General features: G+C 36.4%; 1 protein-coding gene across 1 annotated transcript in view; it reads right to left on the reverse strand.

Annotated features, from left to right (window-relative positions):
- Positions 1-25,183, reverse strand: part of CARPA (Carbonic anhydrase-related protein A) — a 799,359-nt gene that overhangs the window by 730,803 nt on the left and 43,373 nt on the right. Inside the window, exon 2 of the mRNA XM_081737978.1 lies at positions 8,151-8,198. Within this exon, the coding sequence (XP_081594104.1) occupies positions 8,151-8,198 (48 nt within the window). The remainder of the gene's footprint in view (positions 1-8,150; positions 8,199-25,183) is intronic.

Consider the following 25,183-nt stretch of genomic DNA (forward strand, 5'->3'; position numbering starts at 1 on the left):
GCCAACCTTGTAAATTTGCCCTCTCATTTCTATGTCAGGGGACTCCCGACACTGCAATTGGCCATCGTTTGAGCTTTTGTTTTCATTCTTTGTTGTCAGAAATGTGTAGTCTTAAAGTTGGCCCTCTTCTTTTTCTGGTTGGTACGTCTGTTTTACGATGGCAGGAAGAAAGAAGTTTGAAGGGGGATGAGATAGATCTTCTAAATCTAAATGACTTTGATAAAACAATCAGGGAGTAATCTACACCCCCCCAACACTCCCCTAACACCCCTCCAAATTTCTCTACACACACCCCTGGATGGAAAAGGAATACTCCCCCAAATCCAATTGTATCAATCAGTATCATATAGGTTATTTATTACATCAAGTTAAAAAAGGTTTAGCGTTTAGGAAAGAAGGCAATATTCTTATTTATTTATTTCACTTCAAACTACGAAGCGATCTCGTTTTCATGTACCGCTTCGAGAACTACATGATCTCATTGTTTCGGGCGATGTTTCGATCGAAACAATTGACAAAACAGACCCGCTCATACCTACCCTCCTGAGCTCCGCGGTCGTTTTCGAGAAAAGAGATTGATGGACAGATGCAGATGACTGAAATTGGCAACGTCTTGAGCGGTCATTCACCTACCTCCTCCTCAATAAGGAAATATGTGACAATATAGTAATAAGCCTATACCAGATTCAGTTGGTAAGTGCTACTCTGCAACAGGCTCGCAACTAGACGGGGGCTAGGGAGGGCCAGGCCCCCTTAATTTTTGATGTCCCCTTCAGACCTCAATACAAAATGCATAATTTAGATATTTGTAAGAGAATTTTTAATGACTTGGCCCCTCCTAACATAGTCATGGCCCCCCAAAGCTCTGAGGTTGGTTTCGAGCCTGCTCTGCAAGTAGTGTATCAACGGACGAATGTTAGAAGGGTGTAGTCAAAACGTTTTTAGAAATGAAGAGATCGATCGAAGTAAGAGTTATATTTTAGACTGAGTCTAGTGTTATGCAGGAACGCATTTGGCGCTAGCTTAATTTTTTGTAAAGTACATTTTTATTCACGTAAGTTCATTGAGTGGAATAGGGTTCAGCGAGTTAATTTTAACAAAAATTTACTTTTTTTTTTTTTTTCAAGTTGGTCACTAAAAGTTACTTTTTTGAGACGTAAAGTGACTTTTCGTGTGATTTATGTTTTGCATTGGCAATTTTATAAGAAAAATATAAAAACAAATGGAAAAAGGCAGAAACTTGTTACTCATTACTCTTCTGAAAGCTTCAATACTTGTTGTCACATGTAAAACAGTCAGCTTTATTCTCACTTCAGCGTTTATTCTTTCTAAAGCACAGTGGACGGTTGGTGGATGCTTAAGCTCTCAAGGTGGAACCCTTCTGTGTCTATTCTTTCATCTATCATAATAATCTTTTAGTTTTCTCTCGTAATAGTTAACGCTCCGTTGAACGTTTTGTGTGTGTGTGTGTGTGTGGTTCATCATGTTCGTCTTGTTTTATGCTTCTTGTATGTTCTTCTTAAGAGTATGTATGTGATGAATTTGAATATTTCACATGCGAACTCTTAATGCGAAGTTAAATATAATGTCTGGGATGAAGAAATTCAGAAATAGGCCAGAACTGGTTCCACTTACTCAGAAGCTTTTTACATCTGCTAAGTCTGCTTATCGTTACTACAAAACTTATTTTGAAAACCTAAGAAAGGAGGAAGCTCAAAAAGAAGTAAAGAAGAAACAAAACAACAAAGAGAGAGGTAATGGAGAAATTGGCAACGAAAAAAAGGGGCATATTGAGATTTTGGTCACTTTTTCGTGTGCTTTTGGCCAATTTTGGTCACTATTCAACTATTTACAAGAGACCAGACTACTATGAGTCCAGGGATTATTAAAATTAGGGTATATTAAAGAAGACAAAACAGAAAGATACAAAATATTTTTAAATTGAAAAACTGGATTTTTGGAAAATAACTAAATCAATGAATAATTTTCTTATGAAAGATATTCAGTGCCAATAACGTAGCCAGGAAGGGGCAGAAACGGAGATTAAGAGATCAAATAATATTACAACAATTAACGTTAACAACAGAGTTAGAATATTAAAATAATGAAATTGGAACTATGTACAGTATGAATTACTAAACGAATGTGATTTCAGCATGGGACGAGGGATATTTTCCCAATTAATATTTTGCAAAAATATCACCCACTAAAACTTGCTGGGGGTGAATAAATTGAAATAATAGCAGGATTTTGCAAAATAATTACAATAATTCGTATGTAATCAATTCACTGTAATTACTGGGTAAAATAGTGGAGGTTAATTCCTAATACAGTGAATCCACTCTTAACGGGCATCTCTCAATAGTGGACACCTTCATAAGAGGACAAACTTTCTTATTCTTCCATTCCATAAATAAGTGTGGTGTGCTATTATGAGAGAGAACCCTTCCATTTAGGGACACCTCTCATTTACGGACAAATAATCGTGTTCCACCGATGTCCGTTTTGAGAGGTTTCACTGTATTACTTAGTTTCATAATAATAATAATAAATGCTCAAATGTGCGAACTTACTTTATTGAACATAGCTATTATTATCATTATCACTATTACTATTATTATTATTAGTAGTAGTATTTGTTGTTGTTGTTGTAGTTGTTGTAGTTGTAGTAGTAGTAGTAGTAATAGTAGTAGTATTGCAATAGTTAAGTAAAAAATATACTGTTTTCTTGTTTGAGTTTGTTTAAAAATTATATCACTATTCTGAGAGCACATCTCCCCTTTTATTTTGAACACCCCCCAAGTAAAAATTTCTGGCGTACTTACTGAAAACAATTTCAGTGACAAAAGTGATCAGAAAGTTACCATAAATGGTTTTAGAAAATAAATCAAGCAGCAATGAGGAGAATACAAATGAGAAAAGTGAACTATATAAAGACATAAGAGATGGTGGTAGTTTCAAATGCTTCAGCTGTTTCCAAATATTGATGACACAGAGAACCAGTGTTTCTTTCAGAAACAATGTTCTGGCGGGGCACACTTAGTATTCTGGGGGACCACTGCTGTTGCCCGTCCATTTCTATTTATTATTATATTATAGACGTATTATTTTGGTCTTCTCCGGGAGCATTCTCAGAGCTCTGGGATGTAGTGGCCCCCAAAAACGTGTCTGGAAGAAACACTGCAGAGAACGTCAATTTAAATGAAGAGAAAGGCACAGAAATTTCCCACTTCCCGCTTAAAATCTGAATTTTCGAGGATTCTGAACCGGCGAGCTTTTGTCTGTACGAGATTTCGGTCTGCGAGTTCTGGCCCAACGGTTTTTTTTTTTTTTTGGCTGACGAGGTTCTGGCTACGTATTTTTACGTTTATGTTACGCATCACGGAGAAAATCTTATTTTTATGAGTGGGAGAGGGTGATAGTGGAAAAATCAATGAATACTGTTTGTGCAAGGTCCTGTCTAGGCAAGATTTCGTCCTGCGAGGTTTTGTCTAGGCGAAATTTGGCGCAGGAGATTTGTCTACACGAGATTGTGGCCCGCTAAGTTTTGGAAATATAGGAAGGACAAGAACGATATTCGAGAAGAAATGATTTGAGTAGTGTAATAGAAGAAGGTATAATGACAGGAAACAGTGAAATGAATAAAAGAAGAATATTGCAAGAATCCATAGATCGTCACGTACTATAAGCCACATGCTTTCACTATAATTACGTGTTTCTACGATTATAAACAAACAGTGGCAGATGACAAAAGTAAACTGCACCTTTCAGGAAAAAACGAAGAGGAGACGAAAAGCTACGAAGAAATCCGACTACTCCTCCACAGATCCTCCCTCCAAAAGAACGGTCATAAAATCCAACAAAGGGACCAAGAAATTATCAGTGCCTGTGCTGATAGCTCACCCACAGTACCTACTCCCGAGGCCATCATGGGGTACGGAGTGTAAACCTGTAAATACTCGCTCCCGAGACCGCTATGGGTTTAGTGTTCGTAGCTTGAGGGAAATTTTATAGGTAAATTTAGCAAAAGGGAAAAAGGGAATTTTTCGATAAAATGTGAAAAAGCCAGGGAAATTCTGGTGCTAACTGATTAACCAATACAAATGCTTGAATTTCTATTTATTCTTCAGCAACAAACTAATACAATAGCCATGTATGTGTTCAAAGTAGCATAATTTGTACACATTGTTGACCCGGTGTATTTGTGTGTATTTTTTTGTTAAAAATAAAAGTCTTTCAGTTTTACGTTCCATGCTTAAGCCGGCAAGGCTGAACGAGACGGTGATGATGAGAAATGAATGCAATGGTGGAATGAAGAAAGTGGGAGGAAACGTGAGAACGAACCCCATGAAAACCCACGAACACTGCGTTTCTCCATCACAAAGTCTATTTGGTGCGAGTTGGGATGAAACCAGGGACATCACGCAGCAGAGGTGAACGCTCTACCACTGAGTCACCGTGAGCCCCTTGTTAAAAATAAGTAAAGGAAAAAGCAAAACCAAAATAAATAAAACAAACGGCGCTTCCTTTAATGTGGCTAAATTAATCTTATCACATAACTTGTAGCATAGGAATTGGACACACACAACGCATTAGGGAAAATTTGACAAGAAAAGGGAATTTTTTGTGTCAGTCGAGGGAAATTTTCTTCAGGAAACCTACGAGTACTGTTGGGTTATGGAATGTAAACCTATCCCGTCTGAGGCCGCTATGGACTAAGACAAAACCCTATCTAAGACAGCATTGTGTGCCAAAAGAAATTATTCCTATCTTGTATTAAGAACATTTTAAAGTCCTTAAAGACAGACAAAACTAATGGAAATTTTGTACAAAAAATAGATAAGACTTTTTTAATATAATAAATGGGTGAAGGGTTAAAAATCGCATGTACATTATTGACTCTACCTATAGAATATTACAATATAATTAACTGAGAAACCGAATAATTTCCTCGTCAAACGTAAAAAAAAAAAAAAAAAAAAAAAAGTAACAAATGACCACAGTGCACAGAATTTCCTCCGTTTACGAGTGAATGTAGATGACAGAATATGTTAGGAAACTAAAAGCGGAATTGATTCGATAATGAGTGTGAAAACTTTAACATTAAGTTAAATTATCTAGGTCAAATATTGATCTGTGTTTACTTTTTTCTCCTCTTATTGAAATACATATTTTTGGGTTTATTTCAGAAGAAAAATAGAGAAATTTTGCTGCTGAGAAATCTCATCCGAAGCCCCAGTTGGAGTAATGTTTGATTTTAATTAAGAAGAGATTAAATCTCGAAATTCCAAGTGGTAGCTTAGATAAAATACTAGTAACACCAAACATCATAACCTTAATAAAAACACATAAAGAAAGAAAAAAGGAAAGCATGCGTTACCACTAAATTTTATAACAGAACATGTGTTTATAACAATAGTACATGTAATTTGAGGCTGCAATAAATCAACTGTCAACGTAGGTTTATGACAAGAGGTGCTGAACATGAATCATTCTGCTGATAGGTTGGCAAACGGGAAAGGGAATATTAAAATGAAACAAAGGGAATGAAATTATACTATACGTAGTTTTATCAGAAAGATAGCAAAGGAACAAATAAACGGTTAAGTAAAAAGGAGTTCAATTTTTGTTAACTAGACTGAAATGTGTGATAAATAAACCAGTAATTATTTAAATTACTTCAAAAAGATCTTGTAATCAACTAGAAACGTGTATTCAATAACTATTTTATGAAACAAACTACGTATTTAACCCTTAGCTTGTAACAAGCTAACACGTAACACCATCTCGGATTATTTTGTTTCTTAATACTAGAAATAATATACTTAAATTTGCGTGCCTTTAGGTAAACTTCGGAAACAACCGTGTTTATGAGCGAGTATATATATATATATATATATATATATATATATATATATATATATATATATATATATATATATATATATATATATATATATATATATATATATATATATATATATATTCTTAGTTTATATCTCCTATCATTATTGAATTGTGGGAGTATTGGTTTTAAAGGCCACCCCTGTTACCATACACGTTTGCACATTTCGTTTAATTACTGAACATTTTTAAGTAGAATTTCAAATATGAGCGAATCTAATCATAACTTTGAGAAATATATTTCTTCGAAGATTGTGAGAGCACTACTCTAATAAGGAGTTTTAGACTCGCGTTTCTAATAAAGAGCGAATATAACGGTATCAGTTTCAGAAGCTGAAGTAAGTCATTATTCAGGCAATATCGTTAAAAGGTAAAAGTAAATACTGGATTCACCAAGAAAGACAAGAACAGCTATTCGTGTTATTGTACATATAACTTCTGTTAAAAGAACGTGAATGTATGGTGTTGGGGTTATCAGTAACCCATGTTACTTTTCGACGGCATATATATATTATACAGTACATGTTACCAACAAAGGGTTGATATTGTTTGCTGAAAGCGGATTATCGTTCAGACAATTTACTCACTTTCCAGTAATAATTAAGATACTAGGAGATTTTTATCATATTACAACTTTTCACACTATCTAGCAGATATAGTTACCTAGAAAACTTATATTCTCCAGCAAAATCTTCGTTACTAATACAGTACTAAGAACGGTAATTTACATAGGTACTGCATGAATACGTACCAATTTAATTGTGTGAGAAGCCGAGTCAAGCGGAAGGCTGTAAGTGCTTTCGGCATTTACATACTTCACTTTATTGTAAAATTTATTAATAGTCTGTTCACGCAACTGTTAATTAATTTGATATATCAGAGTTTACAAATAAAGTCAATTTCGATACTAAGGACTGCATCTTGTGCAAGTTCAAAAGTGTTTCGGATCCAATCGTGAAGCGAAATCGAATTGGGAGCTTTTGAAACATTTTGAAAACTAATCCTAAGTGTGTTAAGCCTAATATTGGCCATCGTATTGAGTTGTAATTTTGCACTGCACTTAACAAAAACGGACGGAAATTACTCAAATCAAGTCGTAAGCTCACGTCGCTGAAACCCAAAAAGTACAGCAGAATCAGTACCAAAGCGCGAGGAATACAGAACGTGTTGTCTCTACGAAAACTCATTGGAAACTGACCACTACGTCACAAATTCCTCATACAAAGATAAGAAAGCAAACTAGTAGTAACGGAAGATAAACAAAAAACGTTCTATTTCTACACGTGTTGATAAAATTAAAATAATGCAAAAATAGTCTATCGCCTTTCCTTCTTTGGAAATTAGAAGTTAAAGTGAAGGAGAATTGTAATGTAAATCGAGACTATCGTTAAAAACGATGAGGTAGTCTCACCTTGAAGAACATTTCATGATATTTTCCTCACTGAGGAAGATCTATAACTTGTTTTTTTTTTTTTTTTTGAGTTAAAGAAGGAAATTTCGAATAAGTCATTGTGACGCTCACATAAGAAACGTCTCCTTATTCGAGCATTAGTATTGTGTGTAGTCTTACATGAAACGATTTTAACTAGCTAATAGTTTGGGTGACAGATGAAGTGATGCAGTAGATAAGTAGTTAGCACATTGAACTTCTATTCGGGGGAGTCAGGTTCAAATTTCCGCCAGGTTCAAACTTTTTCAAATGTTTCAATTTCAATTTCAGTTCATACTCAGTGTGACAATCAAGATCTTCTCCTCTCCAGAAAGAACAAGATGTTGGAATGAGAATTGGAGAAGATCTGTCAATGGAGGCAATGATTTACAAACTTATTTCCTGCAGTTGTTCTAGGTTTGATATTTTCATCTACTTTCAAGCATTTTCTGATTCATGATTGCTGCATGATCAGTGTTTGTATTTCTTTGAACACACAGTATAGTGAGCGCGTTGGGCAACACGCTCCGTACCATAGAAATTTATCTCAGAATGGAGAACTGTTTCATCTACTCATAATTTTACTTGCATAAAGATCTGATCCAGTGCTACCAACTGCTGTCAGTGCCAAGAAAATTTAAGTATGATATGGACCCCAAATAATGGGATCAGAGCACTCATGGGGGAGATACTTATGCTGGTTACTGAACGTTAAACTTTACTCAATTCAATCCTATTCATCAAAGTTATGTAGATATCCTTTAGCTGCTCGAGCAACAACAATTTCGCCACTAAAATTTCAAAAATTAGAACTTACCTGAAATTCCATCGTACGTCCACCATTCCTCCCAGCTGCCACATATTTCTGAAATATAAACAACATAATGACGAATTAGTTTTATTATTTTTTTAAAAATAAAATTTATCAATATATATTTCTTAAATCATTGTGCATGGTAGAATAAAATCTGACATTTAGGTTAATGGTAAATAATCGTGTGGATAATTACGGTTAATAATCATGTCTACACAAATAAAATAGCTTTCTGCAAGATTTGATACGCGTGTTCTAAAAATGGCGCCCACGAACAACAGAGCGCTATTCTTCAGGTTGAAATAAAGCGAAAATGCTGTATAGTGGAAAGCCCTCCAGAACATCCTTCAGCTGCTATGAGGAATCAAAAATTTCACTATGTGGCAACGTTGTAGATTAACATTGCTTTACGAATCCTTCAAGCAGTTGAATCGATTGTTAAGCTAATAGATGGTCAATGTCTATCAACTTTAACTGTCATCTGGAAAGAATAGATGTAAGTATTTGATAGATTGGTAGAACTTCTCTGTGATTCTTTATCTGTGACGTTGCCACATAATACAATTGACATCTTAAGACCAGGACCCGAAAGGTATACAATTATAAAATACTTACCGCTTTGACTTGTAGAACAGTAGGTCTACTCTGTAGTATTTTTGCGGCAGCAATATATATTGGACTGTTAGTAATTTGACATTAGTCACTAGCGCAAATTCCAGGGGGATGAGGGAAACATGTCCCCTCCAATCTCGAAATTGGGAAGATTGTCCCTACCCAATAATTTTATTTTAAATGTGTTTTTTTGGGGAGAAATGTAATGATTTGTGTCCGATTGAAACTAAAGAAAGTGAGATGAAATTGATATCCTCTCCCTCCCCCCAGAATAAGCTTCACATCTGCCTGTCTCCCAAAGTTGAACACAACTCTGCTCACTTGATCCCCCACGGCACTGTTTTTCAACTTCATAAATATTTTGAACCGCTGAAAAAAAAGAAAGAGATGGGAACAGTCTTACCCGTCCCCCAAATGTTGAAGACAGATTTGCGCCGCTGACATTAGTACCCCGTGAACCTCAATTAGTCATTTGATTATACGTAGTTTGCTGAAGCTACAGTGTGATATGTTATGCGTATTTCTAAATTTAAATAATGCACTACAGAACGTAAAGATTGGCAAAACGATTTCCAGAAAGAAAGCGCCGTATGAAATGAAATCTTTAAGTTTTACGTCCCACGGTTATGCCAGCTAGGTTAATGGAGACGGCGATGATGAGAAATGAATGAAAATGGTGGAATGAAGAAAGTGGGAGAACCCCGAGAAAACCCACGCACACGGTGTTTGTCCACCACAAAGTTCACTTGGCGTGAGCTGGGATCGAACTACCGACCCCTAGCATCAGAGGTGGACGCTCTACTACTGAGCCACGGCGGGGCCCTTCCGGAGGACAGGAAAAGCAGAACAGTATTTTAAGAATTTCTACGAAATTGGAAATGTTGCGGTTTTCGGTTGCCTCTGCTCATGTAGTTGGTAAGTGGTATGAGTATGTGTATCACTGCTAGAAGTGTGTGTTGTGTCAATGTTAGGAAAACGTAAGATCTGATAGTTAACAGCATACTTTTCACTTTTACAGTACATAAATATACGTATATAAACTAACTGTTTCAGGATAACAATTTACTATTTTAGTAACGAATAATTAGTTATTTTAATTATTTTAATATTAGCACAATAAGGTTTGCTGATGACATAGCACTGCTAGCGGAGAACGAAAAGAACTTGCAAGAAGCACTATCAAACTTGAAAGATCTACTGGAAAAAAACATCCAAAATGAAGATAAATAAGAAGAAAACCAAAGTGCACAAGAGCAGGACAGGAAGTGGTAAACGTATGGCTAATTGGAGAGGAAATCGAAGACGTTAAAACATTCCCCTACTTAGGAAGTCTAATATCCTCGGACGGAAGAAGTGATAAAGACGTAAGTTCCAGAATAGCGTAGGATAAACAAGCATTCAGTAAGAAAAGAGGACTGCTAACATTAAGAAATGTGTCGTTGATCGTACGGTCTCAGAGACGTGGACATTGAGAAAAGCTGAAATATCCAAGCTGGAAGCATTTTAAATGTGGTGTTGACGGAGAATGCTGCGCATATAATGGATAAAGAGGAAAAGGAATGAAGACGTACTAAAGGAAGCTAATGAAGGACGACAGATCATGAAGGTAATAGGAAAAAGAAGAAACAGCATGCTTTGCCATCTTATTCGGCACCCCGGTTGAATCACCGTGTTGATAGACGGAAATAAAGCAGGAAAACCAGGAAGAAGAAAACCAAGGATATAATATTTAGATGCAGTTACGAAGAAGAGACCTTATCAAATTATAAAACAGCTCTCCCGAGAGAGAGAGAGAGAGGTTTTAAAATTTCCATGTTGCCTACCAACCTATGGTTGAGGAGAACAAGAAGAATTAACGAACGACATTATTTTATGTATGGCAACAAGCTCTATGAAAGTTGGCCCTTTATTGATTTTCTCAAAAACTGCGCATCATAATTTACCCTTAAGCATCTCATTTTGTTAATTTCAATATGATCTACCAATTGATATCTGTCTTATCTTTGGATCATATTTTAGTTAAATTTAAAGTTTGAGAATCCTTCATAGTTTTGGGCAATAACTCATTACTGTAATTATATTGCATACTGTTATGTTACTGATGTCATAATGAAGAGTGTCAATATCAACCCTTCTTTAATAGATGAACTGGTTGTCGTTCAGCATCAATTTCTAAATTTGCAAAATAATTTGTTTTTTCTCAATTTTCTCAAAAACAAAACAATGCATGAGTCTTTATACTGACGCATATAATTTTCTTTTACTCAGTAAGCTATTGATACATATTGATTGGTGTGTATGTCTCCTCATTGAACATTTGTTTTCGTTTAACGCTCATAATATTGTATAATTGAACTCACATTCGATCGGAATCGAGCCCTGGCTCGCTATTCACCGTACAGAGCTCGTGCTCAACTAGTCAGCTCCAGACTGAAAGCCGGACTCTCGAGTTCAAACATCTCTGGACTTACTGTATTAGTAATGTTACTAGCTGTGTTGATTGATTCAGTTGATTTTGAGTTTAACGTCCCTTTCAGTAGCGAGGCTATATAAGACGGGACCTACTGATTAACGTGGAATCCGAACCACATGAGCTCAGGCCGGGAATCGAACCCAAAGGCACGTACGCTAACCGCTTAGCCACCAATGAGCTCAACTGTTACTAGCCTCTATAAAGAGCTCAATGTAGCACTATTGTCCTACCGTCATAATAAGAGACTTCTTTTGAACTATCCCACATATGTTCGCGCTTTTGCTAATCATTCTTCCAACTTCGTCTCTGTAAATGTCGCCATTATTACCTTTATGAAATACGTCTCTGACGTTCCAAAAGGCTTTGAATTTGGAGTACCAAATATCAAGTAAAACATCAAAATTCCGGAGTACCAACAGGAATTCGAAGGTTTTTCAAGCATAAAATTCCTGTTACTTCCTAATGAAGTAAGCTCAGAATCTAATCTGCGTTGCATGTGCTATTTTCATCACCGAATTAACAACTTGTCCTCCATCATGTGCTGGCATCATATGTTTGTCTACACCGAGTCGCAAGTACTGTTGCAAACCTCCAGAATGCATTTGCAAAACGAGTCTTCGTTCAATCCATTGTGGCCAGTTACCACCAATATGGCCGTATAATCGTTATCTGTTAGGTTGCCAACTGTTCATTACCTGCTAGATTCCAAATCGTGTCAATAATAAGAAAACCATCGCACTAATAGCGAATCACGCCGCGTTGGCAGATGTCACTTTGCAGCACACAGAACCTTGCTCCGATCTAGAGTAATTCTTCTTTCAACATATACACTTTCATTGGAAGACGATTTGAAATCAGGGAAATGATAATAACACTGTGCTGTAAATCTGACTCTGATGTTTGGAAAACGTCATGGAACAATAAGGTTGTATCCAGGACATGAGACGAGACATTAATTTCGTGACGAGTTACGATACAGGACAATAGACACAAATACACTTTCCTAGACGAGACATCACTTTCAAGAAACGAAAGGAGACATTCTCAATTCTACGGTCTCGTAGGCCAACCGCCTAGAGAAAATAATCCTGACGAGTTTGTGTATCTCACACTGTTATATAACTCACTTTTGTTTGTTACGTAGATACCACCGTCCGTATTATATTTTCCTTCTGAGTCTTTGACTTATTGTACTAAAATGTCTCGTACAATGATTTCAACCATGTTTACGGGACAACACCAAATTTAAATGATGTGTTCTTGACTGTATTCATGTAATTGATCGCGTCAATGTTCTCTAAAGATTTTATTTGTAGTGTTTCATCATGGACTTATTTATCTTACACCTTTTTCTTTTTAATGTTATAACACGATTTTAATCCCTCTTAAATATTTTCACTTTTCAATTATGATTTTACACTCCTGATTGTGTAAATTTAATGAATCTGTAGTTTTAATTGTAGATTTTTAATTTTTCTTTTCTTTTCTTTTCTCTCTTCGTTTCTTTTTGTTTTTTCTGTTATCTACAGTTCTTGATTGCTTTACTGTAAGAACTACAGACCAAACACGTGATTAGCGCAATTAGTTCTAGGCTTACTTATCTCACAGCCCACAATTAAATCAATCAATAAGTATATTTATTAACAAAAAATGTCCCATTTCTTCATTGAAGTTGTTTTCCCATGCTAATGTCTTGCCTGATTTCGAAGTTATTGGCAAACAAATATTAACTTGCTAAAAAAAAAAAAAAAAAAAAAAAAATATTATCAAAGATTCATTTTACATTGATTCAGTAGAAAATGAGGATCATTTGTTTGCAGAATGCAACGTTCTGCAGAACCAGGGCCGTGTCGTGGGGCGGGGGGCTAGCGGGGCGACGACCCCGGCCGCCGAAGTAAGGAGGAGAAAAAAGGAAAAAAGATAGGAAAAATTGCTTGGAATATATGTATGGGGGCGCCGTCGTATACTTTCGCCCCGGGCGCTGATTTTCCACGGCACGGCCCTGTGCAGAACAACTCATAAAATATTCGTATAGTATCACATGATATATTACTTACTTTCTGTTCCCTTTGTTATTTTCAATTTTATAGGCATAATAAAAAATGTAAAAGGATATATGCATATGGATTCCCTCATAGCTATATAGTTAGCGTAGTAGACTTTATCGTAGAAGGTTCTAGTTCGATTACTGGCGGAAGTTCATGTCGTTGGGATTCCATGTTCAGTTGTAACTCCACGTCTGGTAAGCCTCATTCCTGAAAGAGACGCTGAACTCTCTCTCTTTCTCTCTCTCTCTCTTTCTCTCTCTCTCTCTTTCTTTCTTTCTTTCTATATAACTTATCGAAACAAGAAAAAAATCAACAAAACATTTTCTAGTTATCGCTTTTGTTTCGGACATGCAAGTAGCCGAAAGTATGCAAAAATGAACTTCAAAGCTGAATGTCTCAAAAAGTACCAGCGATAAAGACAAGGCAACATGTTACCGTCTTGGACTTCAAATTTGCTCTACCCCCTCCCTCCCCAATAAAAGTATAATCCAGAATCTTTTAGAGGCGGTGCAAAGGCTTTTACAAACGGAATTGTAGCTCCGACGCGTTACGAAATTTGAGTCTGATTCATGTAGCAAGTAACAAAAATTCATTGATGGAACATCGATATCTCGAACTAAATCAAGATGGTGAAACATTAACGAGTGAAACATCCATGTTTTAAATATATATATTTGACCGGATCCAGGATTGTCTCAGGAGGGTGCACCAATAATTCCCAAAATAACCAATAACACTGAAACTCTTCAAAGTGAGATGTGACAATATTCTTTACCCCTGACGACGCTGATGCATAGAACGAAGGGATTTTAAAGATTGTCGCAAGTGGTATGCAGGAAAAAAATGTTCTCTCCTCCTGCCTTCTGTTTTCTTCCATACTTGACAAATGTTAAATATTGTTTTGCTTGATGAATCCTTTTCCCTCTACCTTCAGAAAATCGACTTAAGCTATAGCTTTTACAAAGTTTTGCTTTCTTTTAAGCCCAAGCGGAAACATGATAGTTTCAGAAAGTGTTGCTATTTTCACTGCTAGTTTCTCATTTTAAATAGTATAGATTTACAATGAAGTGTGTGTATGTGTATGTATGTATACATTTGTGTCATCATATTAAAAACAAGCGTTTCACCTACTGATACAATAGACCTTACCGTCCGGGAATATGTCTTGGTATGTTGTCCCCACCAGTAAGTATGTTCTACAAGAAATTCTTCGTAAATGGTGAGTTTTCCTTAATGTCAACAAAAACGAAACCCAAGCTTTTAGGTTTCCCCACGAGAATCCGTGTCTCGTCTCGATAAAGTAACATGAAAGAGATATCTAGTCTCAGAAAACGCGTCTCCTTCTATTTGGAAAAGCCCCGTCTCGTTACGAAAATTCTGTCTGGTCTCGTTTTTGGGCAACTTCTTTAAGCTTTTACTATTTTTTAACCAACATCATATATTGGTTTAAAACACGGAACAGACTGGTCTTGAGTTAACATAAAGTAAGAATCTTGAACTTAGGCCATTATTGTAGAGCAGTATTTGCCGGATTTGGCGCGCTGACGAGAAAATATTATACATTTAAAGAAAGAGGAATGGAACAGACATTTCTAGAGGAAATACCTTAAACTTCATATGTTTCTTCGGCGTTTACTAGCACTAAAGTACTCTTTTTCTGGACGAACTGAGATTTTATCGATACAGATAGTAAATCGTTTTTTTAAAGTGATAATAGTAATAAAGTACTAAATGTTTCGAGACTGCAACCTACTAGTAATATATATGTAATCAATGGTGGGGAAAAGAGGTCAAAATTTTGAAATGCATATTAAATGATGCAGAAAATTCGAATTTTGCATTTTTGCTTTTGCTTGTGCAACGCAACATTTCATTGTTGTCATTACAGCTGAACATATCACAACGAACTACGTAACCATAGCATTGAATATGAATTACCGACAGTGGCGCCACTCGGCGACAAGAGACAGACAGTCTGGCGACCATTTAACACTACTACCACAAAAGCAAATCGGCGGCCATGTTGTTTTCATTCGAATGACATTTTTCGGTAGCCAGAGTTTTGTCTGATGTGGAAAGGGCCATTTCTGGGTGAATTTCTCCAGCTCATCTCACCTCCTCCCTTTTCTCCTCAGTTTATCTCTCATCCTCTGCGCGGAGGAGAGGGAGTAGATAAAAGAGGAGGGGAGAAGAAGATTCAAAACATTGATGCAGTTGCCAGACGTACAAAAAACTATCTCCCCGTGTTCCGAAAAAGGCGCCACCAAGCTTTTCCCGACGTAATGGCGCCAGATCAGTTACCGCGCGCAATTTCAGCCATATTCCATTTCTAGTCATTTTTTATCTTTCTACCAGATTTTTTTTCCTCTTATGTTTGTACAACGCGTAGACGCAGTTTTGTGTGTGTATATACGCACCGAATCAAGTCCTTCCTGAATTATTATAACCTCTGTTTTTTTCTTTCTTCCTTCCTTTTAGAAAAATCCGTTGTTACAATACCATGAAATAATGTATACAGTGGCCCAGTAATAAATAAAGAATGAAACTTCCTTCCACTATAAATAAAATTCAATACACTGTCCACTCTCTCAGAAAGAACAACAAGAAGAAAATGTTAATAAATAATCCCTTGATCTTACAGTTTTCTGGCTTCTTTTGTATCAAATATTTATAAAGAAACAAACAAAATGGTTCAAGCAATATTTTGGTGTTTTTCGTGTTATAGCCCAGGAAAATTAACCAAACAAAGGGGAGCAAAACTTACGAAAAGGCATCCAAACACTATATTTTTGTGGAGATCGTTATTATGTAGACCTCAGTATATAATGGGAACTTTCCTTGATTTGCGTCATACCCTCTTTTTCTCAGGGAGAAAGGTGGAATTCTAGTTTTCTTTCAGTTAAGTTTTTGAAGAAAATTGTAGTTTATAAAATTCTATACACAAAATGTTCTTACACGTTTTTTTCCGTAAAATCGATCATTCGACAGATTGAATTATTTCTGATCAGAAATAGGGTGAGATATTAACCTGCAACCGCAAAATGTCTGGAAATATGAGCACCGAACAGAAAAAAATGTTCGAAATAAAAGTTAACACTTTGCAGGAGGAAATTCACCTTAGTAAAATATCCCGCTCCTCCTGCCCTTTGGGGTGAGATAAATGGAACTTGGAAAACTCAAATAGGAACCCCATTTTTTAAAATTGCATTTCGGATTCTACGAGGAAAGAGAAGTAAATATTATTCGACTTTTTTCTCGATTCACGATAGACAGTGACGATTTCTTCATGTTATCGCGTTTAGGGTCGGTAAACTGACAATTAAAGCATAATTTATTATGGAAGTTCCTCAAAATATAACATTAAAATATCTCTCTTGCTTTCACAATATCCTCTGTCCTTCAGCCAAAAACAGAAAGCACCAGCATCTTCAAACGGACAAAAAAAAAAAAAAAAAAAAAAAATCATTCAAGTATATCTCTACAGTCCGGTGAGCAACCATCCTACACGTATTAATATTACTGGAGTAATGAGATAGGTTAGAAGAAGGTAGGCAATATTAGTTTAGAAGAAAAAGACGAATATATTTATTTATAAATGGAATTACATATATGATAGCTTCAACTACGCAGTTTCTGTATATCATCTATGCGTACCGAACTTACCTTTCATATGTCTTGAGTACCGACAGTGTTTTATATTTTTTATGACATATGGATACGTTTATATTTAAAATTAATTGTGTACATGTTTGGAGTTATCTTAATATATGGTATACAGAAGATAACTTGGCGTGGCCGTGATTTTACATTAGCTAAAGCTACGAGTCGCTGAAGAGTGTTGTGGAAATGCTACGCGTCCCAAATAGCAATTAAGTTCATCGTTCTGCAAAGGAGAAAGTGATTTTAGTGATCGCCTGGAAAACGTTTGGAATTTAAGCAGACGAAGTAAATCTATTGGTTCTGTGAATACGAAAGTAATTATATTTAGTACATTTTATATCAAGCAGAAGTTGGATTTTTTCCAGTATCTGCTTTCAAAAATCCAAAGAAAAGAATATAATTCTTAAATTGCAACATTTTACTTTTTCCATACGTAGTTTTGATAATACTTTAGACCCCTTTTGGGTATTGCAATCTAAAATAGAATGGATAAGGTACAGTAAGGCGAAACGAAGTAAATGATTTATTCCTATTTGCTCCTTAGCATTAAGCTATAGAAGATGATACCTTCACTTTAAAATGGGATTTGATGTTGTAGTGCGTTCGATTCGAGACAGTTAAACTAACTGTAAGGACTATGGCCACTAGACTAAGAAGAGGGGTGAAATGAAAGAAACTATCGTCGAATTTCTGACTAACATTGTGTTGATTATGTATTGTGGTGGTAGAGCTCTTTTGTGCTGATAAATGACGAATTCAAGCGTTTCTCCGTCAGCATCCCTCTTCAAAATGTAACGTTAATCCTGATATGTTATTCAGAAGATGGACGACAAGAAGGGTTTAGAGAATCAAAGGCCAATCTAGAGAGGATGTTGTGAGAGGAACGCAACAAAAATAACCTCAAATTTACATTATATAAAAATACATTCTAAGTCAGTTTCAAGTTGCTTTCTTAAAAAAAAAAACAAGTAAATACGTAAATAAATAAATAAATAAATAAATCTCTTCGGAATTTATTTTCTGAGTTCGGTCTTGATAGTTTAAGATAAGATACTTAATTTACAACTTATAGTAGACAGAATATCACATTATTACAAGATAGTATTTATGAATGAGTTATAAAATATCAAGATATAATATGTAGGCTATAGAGAAATGTAAATGTTGGAATGTAAACATTTTCAGATATATACTATTATATATGAGCTGTGATTAATACGTTCAGATTTTCAAGATACACCACTAGTGAAAGATGCGTTGAAGTCAGCAGGAACTAGTAAAACTAATAATGTGTGTTACAAATTTCAAACTGAAATAACTTAGTATCTTAGAAGATGGTTGGAGGCAGAGCGTAGCTCATCAGAAATTTGTAACACCGTATAGTAAGACAACTCAAGGATGAATTTTAAGAAATTCTTAGGATGAGAAATGAAATAATACAAATCAATTTCTTGGTTAATTTTCGACATCACACCACAAACTATCAGGACTCAAAATGGTCTTAATTACAAAATTCTACTAAATTGCAATAGCACCAAAACTATTATGACTGCAACATTGCAAATACATGTAATACTAACTAACTAACTCTATGGCCTATGGAACCCGGAGGTTCAATGCCGCGTTCACAAATGCTCTCCACTGACTTCTATCCTTAGCTAACTGCATCCAGTTTCTACTTTGTATTCCAATCTCTGCGAGATCCATCTTTATATTGTCCTCCCATCTGCGCCTAGGTCTTCCTAATGGTCGTTTTCCGATTGGTCTTCCAGTCAAGACTTTAAAAGCGTTTCTACTTTCTTCCATTCTAGCTACATGACGCGCCCACCTAAGCCTCCTAGACTTCACGACCCTAACAATGTTGGGTAAACCATATAAATTATGTAGTTCCTCGTTATGAAGTTTCCGCCATTCCCCATTCCCGTTCCTCTTGGGTCCGAATATTCGTCTCAGGATCTTGTTCTCAAATACTTTCAGTCTATGTTCTTCCCTCAGAGTAAGTGACCATGTTTCGCAGCCATACAAAACAACAGGCATGATTATCGTTTTGTATATTTTAAGCTTCAAATTCATCGACAGAATTCGCGACGACAAGAGATTTTGAACCGAATGGTAACATGAATTCCCTGCTTTCAGTCGACATTTAATTTCTCCGTGAATATGATTTTAATCTGTTAATATTGATCCTAGATATTTGAAACTATCCACTTTATCAAAAGTATTATTTAATATTTTAACGCATCCATAATTTGCCGTATTACGGTTCCGACACACTTCTATGTATTTAGTTTTCTCTGCATTTACTTCTAAACCCATGTCCCTGCAATCGTTTAATAAGATCTCTGCATTTCTTTCTATTGTTCTCCTATCATCACCTATTAAATTTACGTCATCAGCATATGCCATAACCTGGTGAATACCGTTCAATTGTAGGCCCTGGTTGCTATCTTTGATTTTCTTTATAGCGTATTCCAGAACGAAGTTAAATAATAATGGCGACAATGGATCTCCTTGTTTCAGGCTATTTTCGACGTGAAAGCTCGTGGACAAAAATTTTCCTACCTGGACTTTACTTTGGGATTCATTTAAACATATCTTAATTAATCTAATTAGCTTTCTCGGTATTCCAAATTCTGTGAGAACGATGTATAATGTTTCTCTCCTAACCGAGTCGTACGCCTTTCTAAAATCAATAAATAGTTGATGTACCGGGATATTGAATTCCCACTTTCTTTTCGAGTATTTGGCGAATGGTAAATATTTGGTCGATAGTTGATCGATTTCGTCTAAATCCGCACTGATAATCTCCAATAATTTCATCTGCGTACGGGGTCAATTTTGCTAATAGAATATTTGAAAGGATTTTATAGGATGTTGACAGAAGAAAAATGCCTCGATAATTATTACACTCACAAGGGAACCTTCCGAAAATGATAGTTGCAGTGAAAGATGTGGCCTATGCCAATTGAAAGAGCTGTAACAGAGATGTTCATTCCCAAAAAAACTAGCTGCCCATAGCAATAGGTTCAAGAAATATAAGGGGTGGAAATTCGGGAAACAGCAAAGTTGGACAAGGGGGGAAAAGTGCAAATTCCGCAAAAAGACGGGGGGCACGGCAAAATACAATGCTGACAAGTGATGTATAGAAAGAGACTTGCCACAATAGGGAACAATTGAGGGCCACCAGTGGGGTTAACAGTGTTGCCAACTGCAATGAAAAGTACATGTTTTGCAAAGAGCACTATATGAAGTGAGTGCAATATTCAGTGTCAACCTGTCATGTAGAACATAAGATATGGCGTGTATAATCAGTGGTACAATCTAACAAAAGAAAATAGAAAAACAGAAGTACGAAAAATACGGAAAAGACGGAGTTGGCCATAATGCGCCACATTTGGTCACGGGCTGTGCATTTTAGAATGAACAAAACAAGAAGCACCGAATATGCAGGAAACCGACGTACCTAGAGTCGAAAAAAAACGAGTTCCAAAGTTGGCAACACTGGCCATGAACATCCAGACAAGTCTAATATAGTTAAGCCACTCGCTTCACAAAAACAAAATTCCAGCAACAGGCATCACTCGGAATGCATCAATGCTAGAGTGGTTGAGGCAATGTCAAGCCGGGAAACATGAAATGGTTGGGTTGAACCAACAACCGATAATAGAAGTAGTGAACATTATGTCATGTTTGGATCGTATGTGGGAATATGCAGGGTGTACCACCAAACTTTGTGACCTGAAAGGTTTGCGAAACGAACAAAAATGTGACGGATCCAGTTGTGCAGGATTGTACCATGTCAGGGGGTGATAAAAGTCTGTGTGAAGCGAGTGCCCCCAGGATCCCATCATAAGGCCCCAGGAGCCAACTTCAAATTTTTAAATGGCAACAGGGACCGACTGGTACCTCTCTCGATAGATCATGGAATGTGCAACAACATCTATAGGGAACATTTGCTATATGAAGCACATTTTTCAAAATGGCCGCCACAAATATATGTTGTCTTAACATGGCATCAAACATTGTGATCTCAAATTGCTGCGAAGCGAAAAGAGATGTTGCAAATCCAATTGCACAGGAATGTACTCATGTCGAGGGCCAAGAGAACTTTGTAAGAAGGAAGTCCCTCAGGGCCCCCATCATAAGGCTCGAGGAGTCAATCGCAACATTTCAAATCGGAACAGGGGGCGGATGATATTTCTCTGGATAGATGCAACACCGCATATAAGAAACATTTGCTATATGAAGCACGGGTTTCAAATTTTCCGCCAATTTTTTTTTGTGAAGCGAGTGGCTTAACTATATTAGAATTGTCTGGATGTTCATGGCCAGTGCTGCCAACTTCGGAACTCGTTTTTCTTTTCGACTCTAGGTACGTCGGTTTCCTGCATAGTTGGTGCTTTCTTGTTTTGTTCATCCTAATATATACAGCTCGTGATCAAATGTGGCGCATTATGGCCAACTCCGTCTTTTCCGTATTTTTCGTACTTCTGTTTTTTCTATTTTCTTTTGTTAGATTGTACCACTGATTATACACGTCATATCTTATGTTCTACATGACACTGAATATTGCACTCACTTCATATAGTGCTCTTTGCAAAACATGTACTTTTCATTGCAGTTGGCAACACTGTTAACCCCACTGGTGGTCCTCAATTGTTCCCTATTGTGGCAAGTCTCTTTCTATACATCACTTGTTAGCATTGTATTTTGCCGTGCCCCCCGTCTTTTTGCGGAATTTGCACTTTTCCCCCCTGTCCAACCTTCCTGTTTCCCAAATTTCCACCCCTTATATTTCTTGAACATATTGCTATGGGCAGCTAGTTTTTTGGGAATGAACATCTCTGTTACAGCTCTTTCAATTGGCATAGGCCACATCTTTCACTGCAACTATCATTTTCGGAAGGTTCCCTTGTCAGTTTTGTCGCCTTTCTTGTGAATTGGAACAATGATTGATTCTTTCCACTCTTGTGGCAATTTTTCCTTGTTCCAGATAAGAAAAATGAGTTTGTGTATCTTGTTCCACAATTTTTCGCCTCCAGCTAAAATTAACTCAGCCGGAATTTCATCTACACCCGGAGATTTGTGTTTCTTTAATTTCTTTATAGCGGTTTCTACTTCTATTCGGTCGGGTTCTGGAATATACGGTTCTGCGGTGTGTATCTCCTTTTCTCCACGCACACTAGTTTTTGGTTGCGTGTTAAGCAAATCGTCAAAGAAATCTTTCCATCTATTTAAGATGCTATCAGTGTCAGTGAGAACTGTACCGTCAGATTTCTTTAATATATAAGCACGAGGTTGATAGTCTTTCTTAAATTCGTTGATTCTCTTATACATGTCCCTTATACGGATGTTTTTATATTTACTATTATCTTCAAGTTCCTTAATTTTAGCTTTCAGAAAATCGCGTTTCTTTGTTCTAAGAGTTTTGGAAGTTTCCCGCCTGATATCTGCGAAATTTTGTGTAGTTATTTCATTCGGATTTTGTAGCCAGCGTAATTTTGCCTGTTTTCTCTTCTCTGCTAGTTTTATGCATTCCTGGTCGAACCAGGGTTTGCTTCTACGTATTTCCACGTGTCCCAATTTTTATTTTGCTGAAACTTTAATGCTATCTCTAATTTCAATCCAGGTATCCTCAACACTAGTGCACACCGAATCTTCTAAAGCCGAGAATCTATTCGAAACTTCAATCTGGTATTCCTCTCTTACCTGGCTCTCTTCTAATTTCTTTAAATTGAATCTCTTCGTTTTCGGACAATGAATATTACCTTTATTCAACGATAACCTCTGTCGTATTATCGCTGCTACCAGATAGTGGTCAGTGTCACAATCGGCCCCTCTAAACGACCGGACATCAATTATGCTAGATTGCCTTCTTCTATCTACTAAAACGTGATCAATTTGATTATGTGTTTTCCCGTCTGGTGATGTCCAAGTGTATTTATGAATGTCGCGATGTGGGAATTTTGTACTCTTCACGATTAGGTTTTTGGATGTTGCAAAGTTCACGAGTCTAACACCGTTGTCATTACTTTCCTTATGCAGACTTTCGTTCCCTATAATCGGTTTGAAAATACCCTCTCGTCCTACCTTCGCATTGAAATCCCCTAATAGAATTTTCATATGGTATCGCGGAAGTTGGTCAAATATCCGTTCCACTTCTTCGTAAAAACTGTCTTTTATCGTCATCCTTATCTTCAGTTGGGGCATGTACATTTAAAACAATAATATCACACCACCGTCCCTTAAGAGTAATAAAAGAAAGTCTGTCAGAACAAATTGAACCCGTTTAATTGCTGGTAATATACGTTTATGAACGAAAAACCCTGTTCCTAACTGGTGATTTTTATTTCCTTCCCCGTAAAAGAACGTAAAATTTCCGGAATTCACAGATCCATTTCCATCCCACCTAACTTCCTGAACTCCTACTACGTCCATCCTGTATTTCTCTAACTCACTCGTTACGGAATATAATGCGCCTGCCCTATAAAGACTCCTAATATTCCATGTTCCAAATCTCATGTCCATTTTCTTTTGCTGAGGTCGTGCCAAGTTATCAGTCCTTGTCCGAGGCTTTTGTGAATATTTCTGAACAAGTGCTTTTTTTCACAGGATGAGGTTGTTAGCCCGACCCAAACCCCCAAGCTGGAGGACCACTCCTAGTCGGCTGTCCGTGACTGCTTATTCAGTATATTCGCAGCTAACCTCTATATCTAAAGGCCTTCTCCTCGATCCGCAACCTGAGGACGCGCCATGCCGTGGTGACAGGAACCCATGGCTAATTCAGCTTTGATTATCTCCTATCATTGTCTCTTCACTCAGATCTCAATTAAAACTCCCCGAGTTAACTCTCCGTACCAGTTCTCTTCCGGGATTCAGACGCTTCCTTGTTGTAGCGTAGAGTTTAGCTCAGGTCTCCTTATGGAATGTCTTACTTTATTATTTCCTTATAGTCAAAACTTCCTTTAACTGTGGTGTGATGCCTACGTTATCTGTTTTTTTTTTTTTAATTTCCTTAAACAAATAGCTTGATTTTTGCTTCCTTATTTTACAATAGTCAAAATAAATTTCCAAAATACATGTTTGAATTTTCGGTACTTTAAACTAAGGTTTCTTCAATTGTAACTCTTCTACCTCATGAAAATTAGAAAAAAGAACACAACTTGGAAAAACTTACCATATCCAAATAAGAAGAACTGACTAATATTATTAAAAACAAGGTGTTCGTTCCTCTGTCGATTCTCGAGAAGGCCTACATGCACATTCGTTGCTAAACTTGGGCTTCAATGTCACCGAAACTACCACCAATCAGCTTAGCGACCTCGAAATCTATGTTTTGGCATTAATTTCGGTTATTTCGACAGTTTATTTTTCAACCCTTCTTCATCCCCTATGCAGATCGGGCTTAATTTGGATTTAAACGATATCAGGATGGAAATATTTATCTTAGCGATCCGGAAACTATGAATTCGATACTACTGTAATACCAATTGTTACAATTATTTGTAGGTCACACCCTTTCCACTCCCTCAGTGCTGGGAATATATTACCCATAGTGTTTTTTAGATTGTATATCATATCTGTGTGTTCACTTGTTTAAAAAAAATGAGGTTACAAACCGAGTTTCACCTTCCTAACATGAGGAACTTGAGAAATGCTCTACTTTTGGAATAAATCTTGAACCATTTGTTTGAACTCCTTCTGCTTCCTTAAAGTATATACACGCATATATATATATATATATATATATATATATATATATATATATATATATATATATATATATATATATAAATGGTTTACAGTCTCTTCTAGACTATGGTCGCGTCGATACATTTATTTAGAAGTATGTCAAGCAATCGATGCGCGTTTGTATACTGGTACCGTGTGTTGTACCGTAAAAACAATAAATTTACGAGAGTAAAATAAATAATAAAGTCTTGTAAATTTATTATTTATTTTTTACTGCACCAACAGAGCTCCCTCCCATGAAAACATCATGTGATGGTGGGAAGGAAGACGGATGGTCATCCGATATTGTATTTTATTGTACTATGATTAGTTATTCTTGGCATCACCTCCTATAAAATCATACTCTTTACATTTTGGCCAAGGCCATCTAGTTCTCCGTGGTGCTGCTGAGAAAGGTACACTGTTATGAATATTATAGAAGCAAGAACAAGTATAAAAATAAGTCGCATCTGGAATCTTTCTAATTTTTTATATTTATTTTAACTGTAGTT

This window comes from Thermobia domestica, chromosome 14, assembly GCF_964235325.1.
Source record: "Thermobia domestica chromosome 14, izTheDome1.hap1.1, whole genome shotgun sequence".
Classification (NCBI taxonomy): Eukaryota; Metazoa; Arthropoda; class Insecta; order Zygentoma; family Lepismatidae; genus Thermobia; species Thermobia domestica.